At 44.1% G+C, this 23,273-nt stretch overlaps 1 protein-coding gene and 1 long non-coding RNA gene across 2 annotated transcripts in view; one reads left to right on the top strand and one right to left on the bottom strand.

Annotated features, from left to right (window-relative positions):
- Positions 1–22,601, top strand: part of sh3rf1 (SH3 domain containing ring finger 1) — a 32,366-nt gene extending 9,765 nt beyond the window's left edge. Inside the window, exons 3-12 of the mRNA XM_088425365.1 lie at positions 10,236–10,511; positions 11,348–11,443; positions 12,824–13,123; positions 15,829–15,939; positions 18,484–18,611; positions 19,086–19,256; positions 20,086–20,366; positions 20,830–21,107; positions 21,171–21,499; positions 21,783–22,601. Of these exons, the coding sequence (XP_088281491.1) occupies positions 10,236–10,511; positions 11,348–11,443; positions 12,824–13,123; positions 15,829–15,939; positions 18,484–18,611; positions 19,086–19,256; positions 20,086–20,366; positions 20,830–21,107; positions 21,171–21,499; positions 21,783–21,951 (2,139 nt within the window). The 3' untranslated portion in view covers positions 21,952–22,601. The remainder of the gene's footprint in view (positions 1–10,235; positions 10,512–11,347; positions 11,444–12,823; positions 13,124–15,828; positions 15,940–18,483; positions 18,612–19,085; positions 19,257–20,085; positions 20,367–20,829; positions 21,108–21,170; positions 21,500–21,782) is intronic.
- On the bottom strand, positions 19,778–22,058 carry LOC148416733 (uncharacterized). Its single transcript, XR_015866953.1, has 3 exons — positions 21,787–22,058; positions 20,481–20,525; positions 19,778–20,394 (listed from the first exon to the last, which is right to left on the bottom strand). It is a non-coding gene; the product is annotated as an uncharacterized LOC148416733 (long non-coding RNA).
- Positions 22,602–23,273: the final 672 nt, after the last annotated feature.

Here is a 23,273-nt window from a genome sequence, read left to right on the forward strand (position 1 = left end):
ACTTCTCTTTTTTTTTTTGTCGTCTCGCAAGAGTCTTCAGCTTAACTGCAAACCTTTTGACCGGCATTTTTTTGCACAACTGTGCCTAGCGGTACTTACTTACTTTTAACAAAGATGTTCTTAGCGTTGTCGCAACCGGTGGTTTAAGAATCTGGGTGGTCCACACACCAAACATATTTACCAATGGCCTATGACACTCCTCCACCCCCACTGCAGTCAACCCTCCCCCCCCGCCCTGGTTTCCCTCAGTCTCATCTCTTGGAAGTCTTGTCAGCATGACTATGGTAATGGAAGCAGTCATTAGCCCACTCACCACATTCCTATTGCACCTGTAGGCCTCCGCAAAATTGTTTGAGGCATGAGTGATGTCCAGTGGAAGGGAGGAAATACTTAGACATGTTGTCATTTACCAAGAAAGCTGTGTCGTTTTTTTTTTTTTTTCGTAGGATTAATGATTTTTTTTTAAATTAGCGGTTTAGTGAATAATATTTAAAACACAGCAAATACCAAGTCCCCTTTTTTCAACCTCTATATTGGTATTTTCAACTGGCACATATGGCATTCTCCTTTATTTAAAAAAGTGTGTGTGTATATATATATATATATATATATATATATATATATATATATATATATATATATATATATATATATATATATATATATATATGTTGGTCCTAAGATAGGCAGTTAGTCAGTGATTGACCACAAGCAACTATAAGGGGTTTCCAATTGTGAATAATTTGGCCTTTGTCCCCGCTGAAGGAAACAAACCATATTGTAAACCGATGCCGCGTCCTCCGTGGAATTTTGGCCTCTGACTATTTTGCCAGCTGCTGGACACTCTATCTTTTCATAGTGCGGGTGCCCTATTCCCAAAGAGCTCCTTTAGAACCTGCTTGTTGATTAGAAACACTTTGACCTCTATCACCTTTTGTTGTGATTGGTGGAATGGCAGTGATCAAGCACGGGCTGTTTGGCCGCTGGCATGTTAAGTGTTTTGTTCCCGTCCCCCGGGCCAAATAATGATTTGTCCAAAGTTTCGTCCAGAGTTGTTTGACCTGCGACCCCCCATGGCTATTACTGGCTCTGGATGCTTTTTCGATACGGTGATGCTGGCTGCCGCGGGCTCATCTTGAGTGATGTGCCCTTTTGGACCTCCCGTAAAAAGTGAGACTTTGAAAATTCAGTCCCCAAGGGCGGTTCCTAAAAGCGACATGAAAGTCGGTAGGCCTGTCCATCATGTGTAAAGCAACACAAAAGTCTCAAGAAGCTATGAGCAAAAGGTTACAGGAAGAAGGTCAGCCATCTTAGTCTTCAGCAAACTTTGCGAGTTAGTGTCACATAGTGGAACAAGCATTTATCCAATTATTGACCAAATTTGAGACGCTGATATAAGACAGAAATATAAAGTCCATTATATTGAAATTCTGCCATCTTTAAAAGAAGAAATGAAATGAAGAATAAAGATGATTTGTGGAAAGTACTATCAGAAGAATAGGGAAAAAATACCTTTTAATGACATTAAAAGACATTTGAGATTTCGATCAAGTGTTCAATTAAATATTAATTTTAAATTTGTAATCAAATTGTAACCAAAAACCTTAAAATATATTGTTTTCTTGATTTAAAAAAAACCTTGCAGTTTTTGTACCTTGTCCTCACATAAATTGCTTCAAAATTGGAGCATATATAACAAAATTTCAAACAGGGTGTTTAGACAAATCTTAATTGTAAAAAATACATTTATTACAGCAGGTCAATTGGGGGAAAACATTTAAGAATTTACATGACGTTGTACGTTATACGTTACCGCTGATTCGATGTGATTAATTTTGGAGAATTCGAGGAGGGTGAAAGCGTCGACACGAGTCACAGTCAAGATGGTAGGGCTCTCAGCCATTATCGCCCCTTGTGTGCAAACACCCCGCCGCGACGAGAGGTTTACAGTCCTGTTCTTTGCGTTCCTTCCTCAACACATCTGATTATCTGAAAGTGCACTTTGAGCCCATTTGTCTGACACAAACTTAGATCCAGTAGTGGGCCTAGCAAATGGCCCATAATGTTTGTTTTAATGAGTCACAGGCCAGGATGTGCAGAAACACGGGTGTGTCTTCCATGTAGTCTGCATCCATCCTCTCAATGGCTTCTTATTGGTACTAAGGCTTAAGGACTTCAATTTACTGGACCAGAGTGGATCCAGTAACCCCAGTAACCGTAGATTTTTCTGTCAGTCTGCCGCCAGGGCCATCGGCTTGTACAATGTGTCTCATTTTAGGACACCCTGTCCTTGTTTCTTTGCTTGAGAAATTGGAGGCATGAGCCTGCTCTGGAACTACAAAGTAGATGCAAACATAAAGGCAGTAAATAGGGCTGCAACTAACCATTATTTACATAATCGATTAATTGGTCGATTAATTGATGCATTAGATATTTAAAAACGAGGGTTTAATTTCCATGCCTTGATTAAAGGAAAAAAAAAGGACATGTTGTCAAATAGACACTGCAGAAAACAATATTTAATGGTTTGATTGGTAGTTAAGTCTTAAAAAAGCAGGAATCGGCAAAGGGGTTTATTTTCTGAAGTAAATATTTGGAAATGTCTTATTTAGATTCAGCACAATAAAAATCAGTCGCTTTTATACTGGACCAAAGAAATCTGATAATGTGTCTAGTATCTAGTCAAGAGACAGAAATGGCCAATTTTAGGTAGTAAATGGATTAGATTGAAAGCAATTATTGCCAAATTTGTTAAAGCCCCTCCAAGGGGTTGAATGTTAGCAAGTTGGCGGCTCTCGATTTCGCTAGGTTTCGATCAAGTTTGCAGTTGTTCTTTAGACGTGCTGAACCTGTCCTAATTGTTCTCAAAACATTCTTCATTGTTTTTCATGTCAGAAGGAAATTTTGAACATGTCACAATGAAATTTTGAACATGAGTCTTTCGAACAATTGCGATTGTGAACGCGCATTTGCTATCTTCATCAACGCCTGCAAATACTCGAAGAACCTTCTTATCAATATACGGTTGGTTACATTCACATACAAGCCACTGTTTTGGGGAGGGGGGGGTAGGTTTATGTAGGAATGAGCTTTAGTCTGTAATTAGCCTATTTTGTGGGGGTGGTCATACCTCATTAAAATAAGAGCCACTGCTCAAGGCATTGCAAGCGGCTACTTGTTCTGAAGCAACCCAGTCTCAACAGGACAAGACAAGGCAAACCAGCCCCCATGAAGACAAAGTGAAATCATCACTTGAATTTTCACTTGTGAATGCATCACTTCATCAAATTACACTTGCCAATTCTTCTCGTTCAACGGTTAGTCAAACCATTGGTCATCAAACCTTAGAAGTTCCGTTGTTTATCATATTTTCTGCATTATAAGGTGCAACTCACTTATTTGATTGTTTTGTTGACATTCCCTACAGCGCAGCTCTATCTAGTGGATGTATAATGCAACCCAGCCACTACTGTTCGCTTGTATGTGCCTTATATATGAAGAAAGTTTAAAAATAGGCCATTCATTGAAATATAGTAACCATAGAAGGAGAACCGGAATCCTACAACACCTTGCTCTCTTTATCCACGAACTTGAAGGCAAGCTAGCAGCTCCATGTTACTTGTGGGCTCAGTCGAGACCGGAATGAACAAACACACTTATGCTTTGTTGACAGAATTGAAAAAAATGGACAGTGCTTTCTGGCAGCGGTGTTTGTACCTCGGACCCTTGCCAAATCTCTGTCAATATCCTTTCTTTGTTCGGAGTGTACAAACACTAGCCGACGCTATCAAAGTTCTTCACTCAGAGAAACACCGGGCCATTTGAAAGTTACAGGTAGGTTTGTCAGCAACAGACCATACCCGGAAAGCAAAATAGCCAACCTATTGAGTCCACTTCCTTGACTTCCGCCACGGTAATGGAAGTTGGTCCGAGCGAGGCAGGTGGCTCTCGCTGAATGTGTTGGAGGAACAAAAGAGTCGACAGTGCTCGCTTTCAGCCACGCAGTGTCGCAGCAAGTGAGGAAACGCTTAGTATTCAGCTGGTATTGACTGCCCGATACTGTGACATTTGTGGACCAAAGGCCTCTGTAGCTTGGATACAAGTTCACTTCTTATTTGCAACTCCTCTCTCGGTACTAATCCACCAAATTAAATCTGATCTGATTGCAGCCTGAAATAATGGCCCCTTTGTAAGATCAGAGCTCTCAACAATGTACTGGCTCATCTTGCCCATTTTCACCCAAGTCCAACAGGTCGGTTCTGTTTGATAAGAGTATACAAGCGTGTAACGTATACCATAATCGGATATGATAGGCTTGCTTTTAAGATTGCCAATCAAGAGATTGTTTCAAAGGAAACGAGACCATTTGATATGTGAAATGCACACATCCAAGGGCTGAAGGAGACAAGTTAAGCTGTTTTTCCCTTTCCTTCATGCGTCAAAGTCCGCTGGAAAAATGATCCAGGCAGTCTCGTTTTGACAACAAAGAAAGCAATAAGGCAAGGCTCAAAAATCGATGCATACTATATTAAATTACAGGTAAATATAATCATTTTAAGCCTTGTAAATGACAGATATGTGGAACAAATCGGTCTGTTTTGACTTATACAGTTAAAAGTCGACACCCCCTAATATGGGGGTTGAAAATGAAATGAAAAAAACTCGACTTGTACTCACAGATACGGTACTCATCATTTGATTAATTGCACATTGAAAAACTGCTGAGCGTGAATATTTCTTGCTCAGTGTCCACAACGAAATTCTGAGGCGGCTTTAGGATGGCACGCCATGCAGTCTCATCTTTGCCGGCAGCATTGTAGCTCGCCAGCTTCATCCGTTTCTGTGTGTACTCTAGACACCGGCGGGCCCCCGCCAAGGCGCTCGCTCAAGCCCGCTGTATGAACTGGCACGCACTAAAAGACTTGTGTTCTTTCGACCTGAAGTCAGACAAGCAGAGTAGCTGATCCAGGGGGCCACCCAGAACAGCCTTTGCCCCCCCCCGCATTAGGGGCTGGCCCAGGTAAATATTCCCACTCGAGCTTGACAAAATGCTGCGGCAGTCTGCGTTTTGTGTTATTAAGAAAAAAAAAAAAAAAGATCCCCCATGAGAAGCTATTTTAGCTCCCTGCTAAAACACTTTCCTTTTGTAGGCTAATCTATAACTTACTAGGTATACTCGGGGGGCATGGGAGGGCGGCCATGTCTCTCCACAAGAATGTTTTTATAGAACACAAGGCTTTGGCCTATCTCTTGATAGAGACAAAATCTCTGTGTAATTCTTACTTTTCCACATGGCAACCTTATGGGGCCAGGTAGTCGACTCCAGGAACGGATGGCTTTGATCAGCGACCCGCTCCCAGGTTCTCAGGAGCCTCCCTGAACTTCAGCTTCAGGTCAGGACCTGGCAGTAAAACCCAAGAGGTTAGTGGGCGGTTAGCACGGTCATGCCTTTTGCAACTGGCAGAGTGAAATACTGCGCACGTCTCGTTTCCTATCTCTCGAACATGAGACGGGGCAAGAGCTTCCATTCTGGCGCTTGTCGAAAACTTCCCCTTCTCGTTGTGCGATCCATCTGGCCTCCAGACTGCGTCTTTTCGAGCGGGCGCTTTCGTGCCTGCAGTTAGACGACTGGCCTCATTTGTTGCATTGCGAGCGGCAACAAACAAGCGCGGGGGAGTTGTTGAACGGCAAAGTACTCGGCCAAGCTTGAATGGGATATTACAAGCCCCCCCCCAAGTAGATGAATTATTCCCACAGCACCAAAGCTGAGCTCGGCTTTTTATGCTTTTGGCTTATTTGCTTCTGCTGCAGAAAAACAGTGTTTTCTCAGACAATGAAACAACCGTAGAGTGCCAAATGTCTCTTGGGAGTTAGGTGTTGATTATTTATATAATAGAAGACAAGAAATTGTGGTACTTTGACAAGTGAAAACTCATTTAGGTATCAAAATATGGGCAATATATACTTTTTACAGCTGAAAATGTTTAAATAAGATCCCCTTAAATGTCACAATAAATGCGTTAGTATTATAAACGCGTCTTGTAAAGCACCAATCCAGCATTTTGCAAAACTCTCATAATTTAGCAAATTTTTTTCATCATCAATTTTTAGCCATAACAAATTAATCTCATTCATTCATTTTATTGCCTAGTCCGAGTTCCAAGAAATGTAAAAAAAAAAAATGTTTGTAGTCATTTTTCTCCCATTTTGTGGGTTAGAATGAATATTAACTCATTCAATGTCAGCTATTTTCGGATCCTTCTTTACCTTAATACTTGAGAAAAAAAAAGCCGTTAGTGCATAAGTACGTAGGATTGAATGTCTGGACTGCGTGAAGCCGTATAAACACGTCTTTGGGATTGAATGTTATTACTGCTTAATAGGTGACCTTCTTTGCCTCTACTTCTCATTCCGAATTATTACGCTGATATTCAAGTGGAGCTCGGGGCTGCTCTGCTTGTTATGACACAACGGTGTACTACATAGGGCTTCACTGAAGATCAATGTCAGGTGGAAGACGTTGCTGGCTGTCTTGACTCTTGGCAATCATAAAGATACCCTTCCCGACCCAAAAGTTGTTTCCATGGAAACTAAAGGTACACAGCAAGGCAAAAGACATTGTGCCGTCAGCTCCTGCTGCGACAAGGACTTTTCATCTGGTTGCGTTGTCACATGCTCTATTTTTAGTATCATTACCATTTTTACATTGGCTTTTTGGCACCCGGCGTGGTTGTGTCATCACACCTCAAAATGTTCTTCCCAGGATTTTCTTTCTATTTTAATAAACCTGATACCGCCTCCCTTTGTTTGCCTGCGTGCTTCCTTCCGTGGCCCGGTTCCTGCGTTTTACACAAAGAAGCCCTCAGGACGCCAAGGCAGAATGGCAAGGCGCTGAAAGAAACCCCGCTGTACAATGGTCATTAAAAAAAAAAAGAAAAAAACGCCATTAGGAATCAATTTCATGCGGCGCTAATGGAGTCAAGATGGCCCCTTGCCCCTCGGAATCTCCCTCCCTCCCTGTCTGGCATCGGCGGTGGGCGGCTGGGATTGTTGGGCGGCAAATGACCTGCTAATGAACAACAAATGTCCTGACAAATGACCACCTGGCCCTCGCCTTCGCCAGATACGACGGGGCTCGCGCTCGTCTTATCCTCGACGGGCGCCACCTGCAGAGCTTTGGGAGGTATCCACGTGGGAGTCGAGACATGTCTGGCGTTGAAAGGCGAGGCAGGGGGTGTGGGAGGGAAAATGTTTCTGTCTACTTTGGCCTGACTTTGACTGCTGACGGGGCAAACGTTGCAATAAAAATATGGCGGATGCGTGGGCTGTACAACACATCGCTTGGTGGTCATCTATTTACTTAGGGAGCTGCTAAATCCCTCCAGCACAGTCTTGTAATTGCGTTATCCGCGATAGAGGGTTGATTGTACACAGCAGCTGATGAGTGCGGACTCTGCTCAAAAAGTGTCTCCGTCAGAACAAGCCCAGCCTTTGATTATTGCATATCTGTCTGCACCCGTTCCACGCGGGTGACTGGAAAGCAAAAGTGTATTTTTAAAACCCGCTGTCTTCAGCTGACTCTGTGGAAATTGCGGTTATTTCTGGATGCCGTTGCACTTGAAGTCCAGGCCTAACGTTTCCTGCGTCGACAAGCGCAACAATAATGTCACGCCGTGATGCGCGCTGTCTGTTTCGACGCGTGTCAACGTCAATCATGTTCCCTTGTGCGCTATTGCTATCTGTTCTGTAACATAGTGGTTCACGAGGGATACATTGGATTCAGAGTCCCACTGCGTTGATTTTACAATTCTATTTGCATCACTTAGATACAGTGATCCCTCGCTACTTTGCGCCTCACCTCAGTGCATCTCAGATTTTTTTTTTCATGGAAAAAAAAGACCTCATGAAAAAAAATAGCTATATTGCAGAGAGACGTGCTGTGAACGTTCTCCGCTTGTCAAACAGACGAGTTACCCGCAAATGCACATGCACTCCTCCGACGTCGAACTACTGCAGTACACATATTTACCTAAATTATAGTAACTGCACTATTATCCCTTCCCAATTCCACCCCTTGGCTCTAGTCGGGATCACGGAGAGCCGGGTTTGGCCTCGTATTAGTGTCGCCCAGAAGTCGAATTAGAGTGAAGCCTACAGCTGACCAAACATGATAATAAGCAGAATTTACACTTCAAATTCCTATTTATTACAAAAGAAATCTAGGTAAGAGGTTTAGAAGGCTGAATGTTGTTCATACAATACAAATGACAAAAAGAAAAAAATCACTTGAAATATACTTGGAAGTAGAAAGTCAAAAATAGCATTGAATCAGACTTTGGCACTTGGACCTCCAAGCAGCCTTAAAAGTGCTGCGGTTTTACATCCTGTCCCTGAGAGACAGTGGGCCAACCATCTGAAACGTGTCAACAGCTAGTGTCCCTGTACTGCGACTGGAACACATGACATCACCTGGGAAGGGGAGTAGAAAAGGAAAAACATTGAAATTTTACACATTGAAAGAAGTCTGTGTTCTTTGCAACCTGTGCTACATTGGCAAAAATGATTCTGACACCTACATGACACCTTCAAGAACTGAAAATGGAAGAAAATATTGAGTTGCGCCTTCCCTTTTTGCATGATGGGTTTTTCCATCTTCCGAACTCCACAGAACTCCACAGGTTTGGTCAGAGACATGCCTCCCCTCCAAAAGAAGAAAAAAAAATAGTCGAAACGGGAGTGGGAAATGGCGTCTCATGTGGCCATTGTAGCCAATAGAGCGGACACAATTGCGGTGCAGGAGCCATTATGTAACCACAGAGTCGTTAAATCTTTGACCCTCTTAGAGCTCTCATGGTTATTTCTTATTTACCTTGTCCTCAGATCCCATCGGCTTTGTGTCGTTTGCTCCCACTTCATCATTTGCATTTCCATCACAGTCCCGAGACCCCACCCCACCCCCTTGAAAAGAGGCCCAGTTCCACTACTCTTCTCCTGTTCGCGGCCTCGGCCGGGCAATCGGCGGGGCCTCATTGGTTCTGTGCTTCGGTGTGTGTGATTGTGTGCAGCGGGGCGACGTCAGAGCAGCTCACCATCACCGCTCGGCCGTTCTGTACTTTCATTCTCCCCCGGCGCCTCCCGACGCTTCATTAGGCTCCGGCCAGCCTCCTCTCAAGCTCTGTTTACCCCTTGGCTCCACGACGATTCACTTACAAAGTGTTTGAGATTCACATCACTGGCGAGGATGTCCAGCAATCAGCCGGATAAATGCTTGTTGTTGTTGGGGGGGGCTCGCTCGCAGCCGAAGCGTCCCTTATAGACACCCCCGATGCTGAATGGAGAACATTGACGCTTCTCCGGCCTGCCACCCCCCTACTGGCTTGGCCCTTTTTTCTTGAATTGTCATCCCCTGAATGGACCTTTCAAAGCTTTGGGGGCCAAGATACAAAAACTCCTTAGGGGGAGGGAGGGAGGGCTCCTCAAAGTCTTAGACGGACTCAAATGTTTAAGTCCTGGACAGACTTTGGGGCGTCACTTCTCGCTCTTTTGTTTTTCAATATGGTTCCTTGGACCTTCGCTTTAGTCTGAAAAGCTCTGTGCTACATTCCAAAAATGTGTTTCGGCAATGAATTTTTCATACTCTGCATACAAAGCCAAGATCAGCGGAAAATATTCTGTTTTAGTATTTTCGTCTTTTGCCTGCGTTTGTCTTGTCATGTTCTTGGGTTTGCGTCTGGTTTTTCAAAGTTGAACTTTTAAACCTTGTTCTCACTTGCTTACGTCTCAGAGATTTTGGTTGTTGTTGTTGATACTTTTTTTTCTTACTGTATTTGTTGGAAAAACTCACTCATGACTTAGGCCGTACCAAATAAAGTATTTTTTTGGCCCCCATTTTGTCACATCTTTGAAGCAAAGAACTGCTTAGCATGTTAAAGTGAGTTGAGGTCTTTTACACCAAGGTTTTGCTACAGGGGCTCCAAGAGATTTTGTGTGTGTGTGTGTGTGTGTGTGTGTATGGGGCATGATGGTGCAGCCATCATGTATGATCTTCATTGCAACAGCCATTTTCACGTAAAAAAAAGCATGAAATCTTGAAAAAAATAAGCTGATTTCAACAAAACTTTGTTAGTACCAAAGGCGGAAAATAGCTGGAACAACTTCACGCCATGTCATTTGAATCCACAAATTGAAATTCTGTTCTACCATGTATTTATCCTCGTACTACCTTGTGATTTCAGGGCATCCCCCAGCTGCCGTGCGCCAAAGCGCTCTATAACTACGACGGCAAGGAGCAGGGCGACCTCAAGTTCAGCAAAGGCGACATCATCATCTTGCGGCGGCAGGTGGACGAGAACTGGTTCCATGGCGAGCTGGGCGGCGTGCACGGCTTCTTCCCTACCAACTTCGTGCAAGTCCTCAAGCCGCTGCCGCAGCCGCCGCCCCAGTGCAAGGCCCTCTACGACTTTGAGCTCAAGGACAAGGAGGCTGACAAAGACTGCCTGCCCTTTGCCAAGGTACCAGAAGAGCGTGTGTGTCTTTCTACTCGCTGAAAGCACCCTAAAGAAATGCATGATAATTACATTTTGTCTGCTGTTTTGATGAACGGCTGTAATTAGGTGAGGCCCGACAAGAATATTGTATATATAGCCAGACGAGGTGCATTATGTGGAGACAGCAATTTAGATCAGCATTTAGTGGCGTCTTGTGGCATTCTTGAAGTAGCGGCCTTTGCATTTGCTACCTAGGGACTTAGCCGACTTAATTCTACTCCGGCATCGCTCCAATGGAAGCCATCAGTATGAAACGAAAATACAATATAAAAGTATGAAACTGTGCTGGATCAAACAAAACAAAATGTGCCTGACCAACCAAGCAGAGGAGGAAAAAAAAGTTGATATCATCTAGGGTAGTTTGTCCTGTGTACATTTTTCCACTTCCGATACAATACTGCAGCCTAGGATACTGTCCAATACAGATATTGATCTGATCTGATCTCAGCAGGAATGATACATGCTTTTATTTGGTTATTTAGAATGATATCTTTGTGGTGACCTGATCAAGTACTATTCAAACAAAGAATATTGATCAGCAACAGTGTGAGAAATATGATGCATTTTTTTTTATATCGGGCTGATATTCAATATCAGTATCAGAATCTGGACACCGCAATCTTACCCTTGTGTGGTTGTAAAATTTGAAATTTGATTGGTTAAAGACAGTCTCATTGCTCATATTACATGTGCCAGCGCTGCTTATTCTGAAGGCTCTGGGCAGATTAGATTGACATGGCAACACATAGAGGCCATAATCTGATAGGACAAAATACAACAAACATTCTTTTCAATTTCAGGATGACATTCTCACGGTCATCCGTCGGGTGGACGAGAACTGGGCGGAGGGAATGCTGGGAGATAAAATTGGAATTTTCCCCATCTCATACGTGGAGGTAAGAAAAACAGGCTACGGTAAAATTAGCATGCAACGAGTGCGGTGAGATTCAGGTCACCGCGTAGGTGGCTTCCTCTTCAAACAACTTATTTTTAGACTTTTTTTTTTTTTTGACAGTTTAAGGTGGCAAGCTCCAAAAATAGCAGCACGCAAATGATTTAAAAAGTCTTCATTCTACTCTGTTCTTTGCGGCTTTTGTGGCTTTAATTGAGTTCTTAGGCATTTCACATGATTAAAGCCAGCTTTTTGGCATGTCCCACTTCTTTTTATCTCATTCAGTGAAAGCTATTTTCATAAATTACTTCATCTTAGTATTTAAAAAAAAGATGAAGAACAGACATGGGTTTGAATGTCGACCTTGCAAAGGTTTCGAAATGTGTCTTTGGGATTGAATGAGTGTATCACAATGACACAAAATTTGGAAAAGTGAAGTAGACCCTGCAATTTCCCACCGTCACTGATTCTATCAGCGCCTACCACGAAGTCGACATCTGATAGTCACTTGTGCCGTTTTTGCTGTCTGTTGGATATTTTATATAGCACTGTGTCCCCCCCGGCTAGCTCGCGGGTCAATAAACAAAAATCTGAAGAGCTTGCTGTAGGAACAAATTTTCAGAACCTGGCCTTCACGATTCATTTACTTGGTTGTATAAGTTCAAACATAGTCCAGACAACCATTTGTATACATGGATCTAAAAGGTCAATTTCAAATGGTCCTCTTGTTTTACTCGGAGTGGCTGTTCAAGCTCATCCTAACCTGACATGAATTTCAAGTACTGCAGTTGACATTTTGCTATCACTCTGCTTATCTTGATTTACTGCGCAGTGTAGACGTCGAAGCGGCCATAGTCAAATTCTTAGCTTTTATGTAGCGTGGATGGACCCGCTCGGGGGCAACCAGCGCTGGGAAGAGCCGCTGATTATAGTGCCTCTGCACATCACAGCACCTGAAACGGGTCACAAAGTCGACAGTTTCATAGCTGACTCGTTAATAAAATATCCCCCCGTGGGCTTTGGGAAAGCCGCTTGATGGGATTCTTCCACACCAAACAGCTTCAACAATTGACCGATTAACATTCAGGGGTCATGGTAAAGCCAGCTGAAGCCAGCTTTTTAAATGTTTATACATTTTGTCAGGAAAAAAAAACATTAACATCTATTCAATGCTGCAGATTTCGCAGAGGGGAAAATGTAGACATAATGTTATGCTGGCAGTGCATCGATTAATCGACAACTAATCACTTATCAAATTATATGACAACTATTTTGACAATTGGTTCATTGTTCAGAGACTTTGTTCAGCTAACCCTATCTGTATTCCTCCAAGAAATTTATGTGTGTGCTTAACCCACCCTTTCCATTTTCTTCTCCGCCCTAGTTCAACTCTGCGGCCCGGCAGCTCATCGAGTCGGACAAGCCCTCCGACCCCAACGGCGAGTCGGGCGAGGGGGCCTCCTCGGGGCCCCAGAGCAACGGTGGCCATCGGGACAAAAAGAATAGCAAGAAACGACATTCCTTCACCTCCCTCACTATGTCCCACAAGCCCATGCTGGCTCCGCCCCCACAACGCCACTCCATGGAGATCAGCGGCCCGGTGCTCATCAGCTCCAGCAACCCCACCGCCGCCGCCCGCATCGGTGAGATCAGCGGGGGGCTGTCCTGCAGCGCGCCTTCACAGGTAACGTCCCGAGAGGACTCTGGAATAAACACACCTGTTTAAACTACTACTTTGATTTCAATCGGCGATGTTCGATAGGAATCTTTTTCCAGGCCGATATTAGTGCAACTTATACAGTAGGTAGTCACCAATACCAAGTTCCGATACCACTAAAAACAATGACATCATCTTTCAAGTGACACTGTGTAAGATTTAAATCGATTTTCATTAAAAACAAATACATTAAGTTATTATAAATATCAAAAACTAGCAAAAAAATGTATTCTTAATGACCAACAGTATGCTTCAAAGCTAATTGTAGGTCTGGTTATCATGAAATGATATTACATGGGGGGGTGGCACTCCTCCGAAGGTCGCCATGTCTGTTATAGCTACGGGCAGCCGGTAGAGGAGTGTGTATTGCTGTGTGTCTTCTATTTGGAGAATTACAGGAATTATTTGAAAAACTAGAAAATCTTGACAAACGTCCTGGCCAAAGCAGCAAACAAATACATTTCTTAGGCCTGGTCACTAAGGAAAACAAACAAAAAAAAATCAACAGGCCATTTTATCTGCCCCCGCCACATCCCCCAACAATGTTTTCATGTCATTTGTCTCAGTATTTCGTGAAGAATCCATGCAAAAACATAAGACAGAGCTATGACATAATGCGCCGAATGCTCCATGAGAGGATTCAAGCAACGCGTGGCTGCATGACTCCACTCGCCTGTGAAAAACGTCTTCAGGCCTCCGGGTCCCTGTGGAGCGCTCCAGACATGACAGCAGCTGCTTTATGGTCGGCAGCTGCCGGAGGTTTTGGACGTGGTTAGACACGCTCGCAGACGTGCCAATTTGTTTGAGGCCGCCTGCGCTGCCAATAGACCCAAATGGGCGGCCGGCCTCACTTAAGGTGTTTAAAGAACGCTAAAATAATAGAGAGGAGCGCAGGAATGCGCTAATCGCTCTGTGAGTTACACCCAGAGAAACACAATCCCCAAAACTCAGTAAGATAAGGATTAAACAAAATTAGGTGTCATCAGTTGTCACAATTCAGTACACGTGTCCATCATAACGGGCCGCGTGATCCTAAAGGATCCATGCCAGAAATCGAACAGCAAGTCATACATTTGGTTTGAAACCAGCTATTTCTTGCAGATCGTCCTTGATGAACATCCAAATGGAATATTAACCACTTGCATTTAACAAATAAACGATAGTGGGAAATCGTTAATCTATTTGTCTCTGTGGCATATAGTGAGAGAGAGAACAAGTCTTAATGGCAACAGTGCAATTAACCTATGCCATTCATAAAACATCCAGCTATCCATTTCCTAGGGTTGAAGGCTTGCTGGCGTCTACCCCAGCAGATTTGGAACAGTAGGCGGGAGAGACCCTCAACCTGGTTGCCAGCCAGAGACAAAGACCCATTCACCAAATTTATGACTGTGTGTGTATGCCAAACGACAGCAATTAATAAACAAGTCAAATGGAATACCTTTTCCTGTTCTCTAACCGGTGCACTCACAGTTGAATCAGATGTAGACGGCCTAACTTTTACATAATCTTCTCTGTTTTAGTCACATTCCTCTGTGTGAACAAGGATAGAATTGGACAGTGGTTCAGTCTGCTTGCTTCTTTTTTTTTTTTTTTAAATGAATGCCATAACAACCTCAGCCAACACGAGCTGCTGTTAGCTTCAACAGGCACCTGCTGCTAACAGCCAACTAAATCAAAAGTCAATTATTTTGTCAGTTTTATTCAAGCAATTCCTTAGTCTTAAAATTCACAATGACGGTATCATTCAAATCAAGTCATGTGACTTGAGCCCTACATTTCTGCAAGCAACAGGTCACCTTGAACAAAAGTCAAAACAATGACTTAAGAATATTATGGTTATGAAAATATAGTTGGCAGTCAGCAACTGCTGTGTGTGAAGCAACAGGCAAAACACACATAAAAACATATTTTTGGCCTTTGGGAAATATGTGTTTACACACACACACACACCACCCTCCTCCCACCACCACCTTACTGATCTTTCCAGCAGGCAGACAAAAGACAACAAAGGTCGGCTACCGTCGCCCGGGGGGACTATTTTGCAAGCCGACACGCCTGCCTTGCCATCAAATCATTTTCTTCAAGGTGCCGCGCTCGACGCCATAAAGCAAAAATCACGTCGGGTCTGGCAGGAAAATGACTTGCGGAGACATTTTCGAAAGGTTCACCTTAGGAGGCGTCCCGACCCTGTGCGGTCATGCGTGAGGAAAGGCCGCAGGGAGACACTGGGGCCTTGTTACCACGCGTACAGTGGGCCAATCGGGCGTCGCGCATGTCACCTGATTGCGGCCGACCAATCGGAAGAGTTGCGGTCGCCACCTCGGCGAGAGGCGAGATCACACAATGTGACACCCCGGTGAAACTGTGTCTTCTCTCATTACACTCTATGCTGGATCTGAAGAGGTCAAAGTATATCCTGGGGGCGGCATTTGGAGCCTGTACCGTCTAATAATCATACATTATCAAAAGCTGGAATTGGTTAAGGTACAAAAAAAATATAGGTATATTGATATTTAAAAAAGAAAAATGTGACCCTCGCGTACAAATTCTTGCCCACCTCAATTTTCTTGAATTCTTTTTTTATATGCTGAATCCAAATCATTTGAATTTGTCATGCCTGCGTGGAATTTATCATGTTTGATGTGAGCCATTTCTACTCTGTTTGAAAGGTACACATTTGCACAACCGGACTGATCGTGACACCGCCCCCGAGCAGTCCCGTTACCACGGCGACGGTCTTTACCTTCCCTTCAGAGACCAGCTACAATCCCATTCCGCTGGTAGGTGCAGACCTCCGTCAAGGCATGGGGAAGGACTATGGTCAATTGTTTCACAACTATTTAAAAGTCAGTGCCACGCTTTTGAAGTGCTTGTAGATTTAAGAAAAAAAAAAATCTCTGGAGTGCTGTGGGTTGCATTTCTTTTTCATGAGACTAGTTGTATTTGAGCGTGATGAAGTGATAAAGTGGGATTTAGAAAAAAACAACAACAAAAAAAACACATCTTCAAAAAGTTTCATAAGTCCATCAGTAATGGTTTGAGCACCTGCTCGCGACCCGGTTGAATTAGTCCAAGTAAGTCAGAGGTAAATTCTCCCTCATTGTAGTGACAACATAAACGATCTCATTCACACCCTCACAAGAATGTTGCGCAACCCCAACAGCCAGTCCAAGCCGCTTCAGTAAACAGACAAATATTCTCTGAATAGGAAGACATGGGACAACTGCTCCGTGTTCTGGCTTCATACATACCCATACACATTGTTTTTTGGGGGGGAAAATGGACGTAAAAAAATGACTAATACCACTAACAAGTTAAAATTGCCATTTATTAGGATCCATTTGTCATTTCCTGACCTGAATTTCACCTGATTTTTTTGTTGTTGTTGTTCCTTATACACACTCGCTTCTTCTCTGATAAACAACTGCAGTCCTGGAGTTTGAAACACCGGCGAGCATTGTCTGCCTTCTAGTGATCAACACTGTTACGACAACTTAAAAACTCCACTTTTTGACTACCAGTTACTAATCCCTCTTTTAGATTCTTCCACCGGCCCATCTACAGGTTTAAGCCGAGAAGAAAGTGGCAAATAAACCTTAGGTCTCAGCCTACACAAAAGCGCACACAAACTTCCTGTGCGTGCGTGCGTGCGTACACGCTGGCATGCCGAGTTAGTGAATGGGCAGGAATGCGCACACAAAAGGTGGAGCTCTCCGCTTCACTTGGGAACCCTACGTGATGTTTTTGTACAGACGATTCCTCTAGCCCGCAGGCGGCCTAATTATCTCAGCTCCAGCGTCGCCAGTCGACCGTAAAGCGCTCGGACCCTCGTGCGCGTAACGCTCGGGGGGGCCGGGGGGCCCGCGACTCCGCGTCGCGGACTTTCTATCGCTCGCCTCGTTGACTTCTTAACAGGTTGTTGGTGACCTCAGCGTTGAGCTGCGTCAAGTAGACAGCCACGCGCATGTGGATACAATTATAGCGCTGAAAAGGGTAAAAAGGGGATTTTGCCATCGTTACGAGCGCCAAGATGAATCCGACTTGATCCCGGTTGCGATTTGTCATTTCATATGGTCCGCGTTAACTTCTGGGATGGCAGCTCTGCCGCTTGCACAGCTGCGCCGTCTCCTAGCAACAAACAAACATGCAAAAAAAGTACAAAATGGTGGCGGTCAGCTGGACTTGCTTTGTCACTTTCAAACAAAGGTTTTTTTTCCCGCCGATTGTCCAGATTGATATTCTTCACACTCTGCTTATGTCGCATGCTGAAAGCAACCCAGGCAGTTAAATCCCACAGAAAATAATAAATAATTACCCACCGTCGGGGACTTACTCATCGAAGGCACTCTCAAAAACGTAGCCGTGTTGGGCCAAGGACTGAAGAATAAATCAAATTCATTTCATTTGTCATTTTTTAAAGTCGACTCCATTGTAGCTTTTAACCCCTGGGTGTCCAGTGATTATTCACTAACCTGGCCTTATTATCACGTTAACAGCTATTCAATGCTGCAAATTTCGCAGACGGGAATAAGCATATATAATGTTATGCATTGCATGAAATAAAACACATCCGGGCAGCAAAAGGAAAGTTTTCCTGCAACAGTTAGTTCTTGGATCAAAAGCTTTTGTCAACAACAAGTCCCACAATGCATAGCAAGAACTTTACATTATGGGAGTCGGGCTAAGCCACTCAATTAAGTCATTGAAAGGCTTGCAAATGTCATAAGCTGTCTGCTAGTGCCCTTTGGTGATTTTGGGGTCTCAACAAGAGATTTTCTATTGCACCCTGTTAGTGAGTTGCCGTTGAAAGGATTAATGCAAAAATCGTGGGAAATACATGACAAAACATAAGGTTTTCATTATGTTCAAAATTTACAATATTTCCAATTTTTTAATGGCAGTAAATGAGCCCGACATGGGCCAAATTTGACATGTGCAGGGTGTACCTCTCGACTTCCCTTTTTGCAAGTATTTTGAAACGATGACATATTGAGAGTCGACGTTATGCAATATTTTAGAAGCCTAGTAGGTTTTTGGTGCTGTGACGCTTTTCCTTTGATATTGCACATCAAAAACATCTAGGCCTTTGGGCAAAATTTCACAATGCCTAAAGCTTAGCTTTGCACCAGTACCTTAAGCTGCATATCAAGTCAGTCAAATAATTGCTTCTTTGCAATACAAGCAAACCTGTTTACCCGTATAACACAGAGTCGCTCGTAAATTACTAGTTTTTAATTACCGGCCAGTATCGACAGAACCATGGCGGATATGTCACGCAGTCACAACAATAACCACCCTCCTTTTCTTTCCTTTCATTCCTACAGGACGCTCTCCCGCCACCGCCGCCTCCTCCGCCGCAGGCGTCCGCCGGAGGCGCCGGGTACTCGTCAGCGGCGGGCCAAAGACCCGTCCCTAGCTTGGGCGACCAGGGCGGCAGACAAAGACCCACTGTGTGAGTTGGTGCCCCGAATGTCCAATATACATATTGCAAAAAAAACAGACAAATATGGAATAACCTATAGACAATTATTCTAACAACTACTCCATTGTGTTGCATTTTTAAAAAAACCCCGACTGAAATTATCACTACGACTTGCTTAATACCAGCAGGTTCCCTCCTGGCTCCCATTTGAGGTTCTGTGAGTCAGCCTTGACTTTAAACCTCCTGCAAGGGAGCACACTCATACAGTATCTGTTTAGAATTAGACCTCACCCCTCTCCAGCCCGCTCTCCCGCCGCCATCTGCATCCTCTTTTTGCACACACGTCCCATGTCTCTCTGGGATTTCATGCGCACAACATCCCAGCTGTGACTTTTCACCGGCCCAATTGAGAGCTGACCCGCAAATTCCATCTTGCTCCCGTAGGGTCCGCGTTGCGCGGAAAAGCTAACTTCTTGATTTGATGTGTTTGTTTTGCGGGCGCAGCTACGTGGCCATGTTCCCCTACGCCCCCTGCAAGGAAGACGAGCTGGAACTGAGGAAGGGTGAAATGTTCCTGGTGCTTGAGCGCTGTCAGGACGGCTGGTTCAAGGGCACCTCCATGCACACCGGCAAGATTGGAGTCTTCCCGGGGAACTACATGAGTCCGGTCAGCAGGTCGGTTGCAGCTCTACACCTGCGCAAGGCAACGAAATTTTGACCTCTGCTCAAACTGGGCAATCATTAAAAGTGTTGATTCTGCGCCATCTTGTGGCTCCTCAAGATTAAAACCATATTTTGCCAAACTTTTTCGCTTTTATTTGCGTGCAAAAATTTGGACTTTTTTGGCTTTCTTGTCTATTTCTATCCAGAATTGGATTCAGATGCACATTTGAAAGCAATTGAAGTCCATGCAAAAGCCATTTAACATGTCCAAAGGTTTTAGTTCCTCAGATCAGGTTGTGATTTGGCATTTGTAAGCAATCTCTCACTACGTTTTATTCCCATGGATTCAATTTGGAATCTATAAGGCATGTTTTTCCTCAACGTCCTAGGTTGTATATGTCAGATTCAGTCAACCTAGAACATTTAATGAATAACATACAAGGAAGAAAGTCAAGAGACTAATATTAGATTCTTTTTGCTCGCGAGGAGTATGGACAGATATGTAGTTAGTCTCCTCCCGCTCTGACCACACATCCTGTTGAGCCCTCTTTTATTCATGAAAGTTGCCCTAATACAAAACGTCGCCTCCCTATGTGTGTTTGTGTGTTATACTATTAGTTATCAGTTCATGCAGTGGATACTATTTTCTTTTCAAAGAACTTTGCAGCCATCCAAACATCATCAGGTCTCTTTTCTTCTTCTCCTTGCTGCTTCCACAGACAACTTTTTCACGATTTAAAAATAGGCTACACTGCTGGATAAATACAATTCTATAAGAGTAAATATGTGACAACCTATGTACATTTATTCTAACGTTATTCATCTACTTGTGTTTTTTCAGAACGGCGTCAGGCAGCAGCCAAGCCAAGGTGCCCATGAGCCTGTGCACGCAGGCAGGCAGAGGAATCACCATCGTCAGTCCCTCGTCCGGACACCACGGCGGCATCGTGGCGGGGCTGGACGCTGCCAAGCATTCACCCGCCGCAAACTCTCTCGCCGCCGCCGTTCAGCCCGCGGCGGCCGTCTCGGCGGCTCAGACGGCCACCGGCCAGCAGCCCAAAGTGCCTCTACACGTCAACTCGCAGATGACGGTGAATCAGGCCCGCAATGCCATCAGGACAGGTGGGTCCAACCTGACTTTGGTTCTCATCTGTGAACGAAAATATCAGAAATTCAGATTTTGCTTGCGGGTGTCAATCAAGACAACTTATTTTCACGGGTCTGTGCAAACCTTACCAAATGCTTCCAGCACATTCACGACCAGTCGCAATGTGGGAAAACCTGGAACAAATATATAACTTACGGATCTATGTAAATGTAAGAACATTTGAAGAGTTGTTGAAGATAAAATTAATCCTGTTTTGCTGTAGTTTTTACATTGTTGCCAAATACATAGAAAATACCATAATTTCTCCCCAAAAGGAAGAGTGCATCCTATACGCAGGCGCATCTTTTATTTGAGGAATTACGGTAAATCTAATCTCGATATTGGCAATTAGTCAGGTCCAACCCCAAATTGTTCCACTTGTTGGAATGTTTTTCTCTATCAGGAAGAACTTATTAAAGTGTTGAATTCCCTTTTCAGCCGCATGCCACGGTCAGGAGCGGCCCGCCGCCGCCGTCCCACCCACCCAGTCGGCACCGCCCGGAACCTACCTCCCGCACCTCAGCGCGTGCCCCCAGCCCTCCCCCGGCCAGGCACAGGGCTGCGCCCGGGCCGCGGCGGCGCTGGGCTGCGCCGCCGCCTCCCTCACCCCGCCCAACGTCAGCGCCGCCTCCCTGGAGGCCGACGCCTTGAGGCCCGTGCCCGTCGCGGCCGCCAACGGTTCGGCTCTCGCGTGCCGTCTGGACAAGGACAACAAGGTGGGACTGCTTGCCAGCCAATCGCGAGGCGCATGTCCACCGACCGCCTTTCCTTCATTTTAGCGGGAAAAGAAAAGTCTTCTGAAGCTGCTGTCCAATAAGAAGAGGTCTCGTCAGTCGCCGCCTTCCTCGCCCACGCTGGAGGCGGAGCAAGCCGCCGCCGGAGACTCCGCCCAAGGCGCCTCGGGTCCCGAGGCCTCCCTTTCCCCCGGGCAGGATCCCGACCCCGGCGCCGCCTCTCCGTCTCCCGCATCCTCTTCGTCGTCGGAGCCCACCTCCCATCGGAGGAACGTCTGCGCGGACGGAGGAGCTCCTATTGCGCCGCCTCCTCGCCAGCCGTGCTCTTCGCTGTCGTCGCTGCAGCATGACGCGCGGCCCATCATCTGTGAGAGGTACCCGCCACGTACAAAGCACCCCACGCACTCGACCGTATATGATCTTTTCTGACAAAAAATCTGTCTTGAAATATTCAGATGTTTTTTTTAACACGTTTTTGTGTAACTGAAAAATACACATACTTATTTTTCCATAAATACAACTATGCTATACATTGCGTTACAACTTCATTTGCATAAGAGTTTGGCCCCAAAAATCAATTTTATCTTTTTTCTCACTGTGTATATATTCTTGTGTCAAACGGCCTTAAGTGTCCTTTGTTTTGCGGCGGGGCTTCAGGTACCGGGTGGTGGTGTCGTACCCGCCGCAGAGCGAGGCGGAGCTGGAGCTGAAGGAGGGCGACGTGGTGTTTGTGCACCGCAAACGCGACGACGGCTGGTTCAAAGGCACGCTGCAGCGCAACGGCAGGACGGGCCTCTTCCCCGGGAGCTTCGTCGACAGCATCTAAGTCTGCGCGCGCTACGTACTACTTTTTCTTTCTTCCTTCCTTTCCTTCTTTTTAATTTATACCCTTAAATGTGTGCCTTGTACTGTTCATCACTTTAATGTACATAAGGACACAAAGAGGATTTAGTTCTGGACAAACAATTCTCCTTCATGTAGATTTGTTACTTTTTTTTTTTTTTTAACTTATTGCAACAAAGACTGGCCTTTTTTTTCAGGTAGTTCTAAGGGTTAAACTGGCACGTGCCCTCACTTGATTTGGAAAAGGGCGTGGCTGTACACATGCTGGAACACTTCATTTATTTCAGTGGTTCCAATCCATTGGATTATCGTCACGATTGAATTTGACGCGACTCCCCCCCGGAGGCTTCAAAAACAAAACTTGTACATTCGTCCGAGGTTGGCTTTTCTACCGTCCGCTCGTTCGGGCCGGACCAGCTGTGCTGCTAATCAAACGCACCTCACGTCGCTCTGCCTAGTCAGAGTCACTTAATTTTGCAGATTTTTTTTCTATGTGTTGTTTCTCATTATTTAAAAAAAAAAAAAAAAATGGCACTGCTCCTCGACAGTTGCAGTAAGTTCGCACTCCTCGGTATGGCTCCACACAACAGATAAAGTAGAGCTTATTGTCAACATGCTGGAACTATTCCTAATACACACATATATATATATATATATATATATATATATATATATATATATATATATATATATATATATATATATATATATATATATATATATATATATATATATATATAATATAATTTTTTTTTTTTATATGGTTTTTTTGTTTGTTTGTTTTTTTTAATTTCCAGAGCGATAATTGCTTGATTGAATTACTGTAAGAATGTCTTTGCAGTCCGAGAGATTTATTATTATTATTTTTTTTTTTTTGTAGAATAAGCAACACTGAGCAGTTAGCCGTTAGCATTAGCGACATTTTTGTTGTCCTTTATCCTTATCCACTATTTTTTGTTTTTCCAAAATACAGTCAAACTCTGCATTTTTTTTCTTTTTTGTTTTTCCTATAAAAAAAAAGATGCATAAGGGAAACTATCCCTCGGAAAATAGTGTTGACTTTTGATTCTTTGTTCAATGTTTTATTCTTTTAAGATTAGTGGTATGGAAGCTATTTTCAGGGATCCCTTAAACACAAATTTCTCTTTTTAATATCATGTTTTCCATCATAATTTCCCATTTATTTATTGGAACAATGAAATAGGACCCCGATTGGAAAAAAAAAAAAAGGTCGCCCATCTCTCCTGTGATTTAGTGTTAACAAATGTGACCACTGTGTTCATGATTTTTTTTTGGGGGGGGGAT

The sequence above is a fragment of the Hippichthys cyanospilos genome, chromosome 10 (assembly GCF_059441005.1).
Source record: "Hippichthys cyanospilos isolate Australia breed blue-spotted pipefish chromosome 10, RoL_Hcya_1.0, whole genome shotgun sequence".
NCBI classification, from domain to species: domain Eukaryota; kingdom Metazoa; phylum Chordata; class Actinopteri; order Syngnathiformes; family Syngnathidae; genus Hippichthys; species Hippichthys cyanospilos.